This window comes from Octopus bimaculoides, chromosome 8 (assembly GCF_001194135.2).
Source record: "Octopus bimaculoides isolate UCB-OBI-ISO-001 chromosome 8, ASM119413v2, whole genome shotgun sequence".
NCBI classification, from domain to species: Eukaryota; Metazoa; Mollusca; class Cephalopoda; order Octopoda; family Octopodidae; genus Octopus; species Octopus bimaculoides.
In genome coordinates this window covers 52,218,248-52,222,052 of record NC_068988.1, presented here as the reverse complement: position 1 = coordinate 52,222,052, position 3,805 = coordinate 52,218,248, and the positions used below count along the sequence as shown (strand labels likewise).

General features: G+C 38.4%; 1 protein-coding gene across 3 annotated transcripts in view; it reads right to left on the bottom strand.

The window, feature by feature from the left end:
• The window catches only part of LOC106875749 (mediator of DNA damage checkpoint protein 1), a 49,682-nt gene that overhangs the window by 8,888 nt on the left and 36,989 nt on the right, over positions 1-3,805 (bottom strand). For all 3 annotated transcript variants that reach the window (XM_014923999.2, XM_014924002.2, XM_014924000.2), the window contains 2 exons: positions 2,278-2,400; positions 46-114 (listed from right to left, as the gene is read on the bottom strand). In XM_014923999.2, coding sequence (XP_014779485.1) covers positions 46-114; positions 2,278-2,400 — 192 coding nt within the window. The remainder of the gene's footprint in view (positions 1-45; positions 115-2,277; positions 2,401-3,805) is intronic.

Here is a 3,805-nt window from a genome sequence, read left to right as displayed (position 1 = left end):
CTAACAAAGAAGTTATTAATAAAACCAAAGAGAAATCAATATTACCTTGTCAGTGATGAGGTGAGTACAGCAATTAAAGTTGGTCCCAACAATCCCGCCAAGTTCTGTAACAATCTGACAAAACAACAAAACTATTATATTTACACAAAAATAGCAAACATGAAATCTATCAACTGATCTTCATTGAAGTGAAAAAACATCAGCACTAAGTTGTGTACCTATAAATATATAGTACCTAGAGACTGTGGAGGCGCAATGGCCCAGTGGTTAGGGCAGTGGACTCGCGGTCATAGGATCACGGTTTCAATTCCCAGACCGGGCGTTGTGAGTGTTTATTGATCAAAAACACCTAAAGCTCCACGAGGCTCCGGCAGTACTCTTCCACCACAACTTTCTCTCACTCTTACTTCCTGTTTCTGTTGTGCCTGTATTTCAAATGACCAGCCTTGTTACACTGTGTCACGCTGATTATCCCCAAGAACTACGTTAACGGTACACGTGTCTGTGGAGTGCTCAGCCACTTGCACGTTAATTTCACGAGCAGGCTGTTCCGTTGATCGGATCAACTGGAACCCTCAACGTCGTAAGCGACGGAGTGCCAACAACAACAACCTAGAGACAGGCCAAAGCAAGATGTCCAGTAATCACGTGAAACTGCAAGTTTTACATTAGAATATCTCTTTTGTAGATGGATGCTGTGACAACAGTACTAATCATGGAGAATCAGAGATTGCTACTCATGTTGTACAAACGTCTATCATTATAATCCACTGACACACAGATGTCCCTTTATGGTGACCTCATCTATTGAAAGTCCTATGGTAATAGAAGTGTGGTAACGTGTGCAAACCTAACCAGTTGGAAGTGCACACAAATATACAACTTTTGTCTTTGTCAGTCACTTATGCTTCAAACCATGCAGATCAGCAATGGGACTCAGTAGTCATCTAAGAGGTCACAGGATGGTAAGTCAGAAATGCCAGAGACAATAAAGAAGCATAAGGAGATGGCAATCATCTGTGAAGATGACGCAATCTTCACACACACACACATATATACATGAATATGTGTGTGTGTGTGTAATATATACATGTGTATGTGTGCACATGACTTCTTTTTGAGGACCAATCTACTAATCTAGAATCAAGTAAGAAATACAAGTTTATGTTTTATTTCAAAAATTAAATATGGAAGCAAACACAAATATTATATAAAAGAGAATTAAAAGCAAATACTATAAATTGTTCATTTATTCATTTAACATCTGTTTTCCATCTCAGCATGGCTTGGATATGAAATTGACTTTGAGGCAGTTTTTTATGGCCAAATGTTCTTGCTGCTGCCAACCCTCATCAGGTTTGTCAAGTAAGAGATTTATATCCTACAGGCCTTTGAAAGTGCAGGCCAATTGGTCATAATACGAACAAGGAATGTCAGCACTGCTATACTTACATGGTGGCAAGTGAAGTGTTGAGATTCTTGCACATTCACGACACACATAAACCATACGATGGGCTTAATACTGTTTCTGTTCACCAAATTCAATCACAAGGCATTGGTTTGGCCAGTGTGATAGTAGGCTGCATGGTGGGCACTGAACTTGAAACCACGTGGTTACAAAGTAAATGTCTTAACCACATAGCCATACTGTCAATTCTTTATATACATACACACATTATCATCATTTAGCATCTGCTTTCCATGCTAGCATGGGTTAGATGGATTGATTGGAACTGGTAAGCCTGAGAGCTGCACTAAGTTTCAGTCTTATTTGGCATGGTTTCTACAGCTGAATGCCCTTCCTAATGCTAACCACTCCATATGTGTATACATACATGTAAGTAAAGTGATTGATGTTAGAAAAGGCATCCAGCCATAGAAACAAAGCCAAAACCGAGACACTGGAGCAAACTATGGTCCTCTAACTTGTTGAACCAACCAAGCCATTCCAGTAGGGAAAGCAGATGTAAAGTGATAATGATGATGATATAAGGGCCTACATTTTCATGCCAAATCTTTTGGAAATGTTACAAATGAATGAACTAGTGCCCTATCAAGGTGATGAGTTATTCCACATCTGCTTAGCCCCATAAAATCAGAGATAAACACTAGCCCTTAACAAACCCTTTGAGTTTGAGGAGCATTTATTTGCATAATAATGTCAAAAGCTTGGTTTAATGGAGTCTTACCTTGAACCTGGTACAATGCTCACATTGTACTGTTTTAAGAAAACCAAAATACAAGAAGGCAAAAAAAAAAAAAAACCCAGTAACTTACCCTTTGACCCGTATCATCTGTCAAACCAGTAAACATGACATTGGGCTTTAACTGTCCATTGTTTCTCCTGGGAGATATAAACTGGTTGGACTTGAGATTCTTAGGAGTGGCCATGTTACTACTCTGAAAATAAAGAAAATAGTGAATCTGATGTAAGCACAAGCCCACGAATAATGGTGGGGAAGGGTTATGATCAATCATATTAATCCCAGTTCTTTACAGGTACTTATTTATTGAACCTAGAAGTATGAAAGGGTTGATGTATCCCAGCAGGATTCATCAAACACAGAAGGTAAAGTGACACAACTGAATGTCACAAGGGATTGCGCCTGACACTCTACCAATTCTGCCAATCCTTCTCCCTTATATTTTATAACGTCTGTATATATAAAGATGAGAATATGTGTCTGTCTGTCTGTCTCTGTGTGAATCCCTAAAACTCGAGAACTACACAACCGATTTCATTCAAATTTTACACAGGCCTTACTTAGGGTCCATGTAGTGTCATGAGTCAAAAATTTTTTTGACTTCTTGCCTAATGCAAGCCCCTTCCACTTTTTCATTATAATGTGTCAAAAGCAAAGCAATAACATCTCTCTATTATAACGTCAGATACTTTCACTTTAATAGTTTCACTATTAATACTGAAACTATTATCTCACACACATACATATACAGGCATACAAACATATATATATATATACGTATGTATATATGTGTATATATATATACACATATACATGCATACAAATATTTATACATATAGATATGTATATACATATACATACATGCATATGCATACATATATACATACATATATATACATACACACATATGGTGAGAGAGAGAGAGAGGTGCAGGTGTGGTAAGAGACTTGGTTCCAAAACTAATGGTCCTGGGTTCAGTCCAACTGTGTGGTACCTTGGCATGAGTCTTCTGCTATAGCCTTACACCAACCAAAGCATTGTGAGCGGATTTCATAGACAGAAATCAATTGTATACATATATGTAAGTGTATGTGTGTGTCTTTGTGTCTCTGTTTCTCCCTCATTACTGCTTCACAACTACTGTTGGTTTATTTACATCCCCATAACTTAGTGGCTTGACAAGAAGAGACTGATAGAATAAGTACCAGGCTTATCAGAATAAAGAAAAAGCACTGGGGTCGATTCATTTGATAAAAAATTCTTCAAGGCAGTGTCTCATATTTTTGTTTGCCCACTCAATTGTATCTATCAATTTATCTTTCTGTGTATGGCACATAAAAGACACCATTTTGAGCGTGGCCGTTTTCGTGCGGGTGACACGTAAAAGCACCCACTACACTCTCTGAGTGGTTGGCGTTAGGAAGGGCATCCAGCTGTAGAAACTCTGCCAAATTAGATTGGAGCCTGGTGAAGCCATCCGGTTTCACCAGTCCTCAGTCAAATCGTCCAACCCATGCTAGCATGGAAAGCGGACGTTAAACGATGATGATGATGATATATATATAAAACACACACACATGGACGTGTATGTATATGTGCAT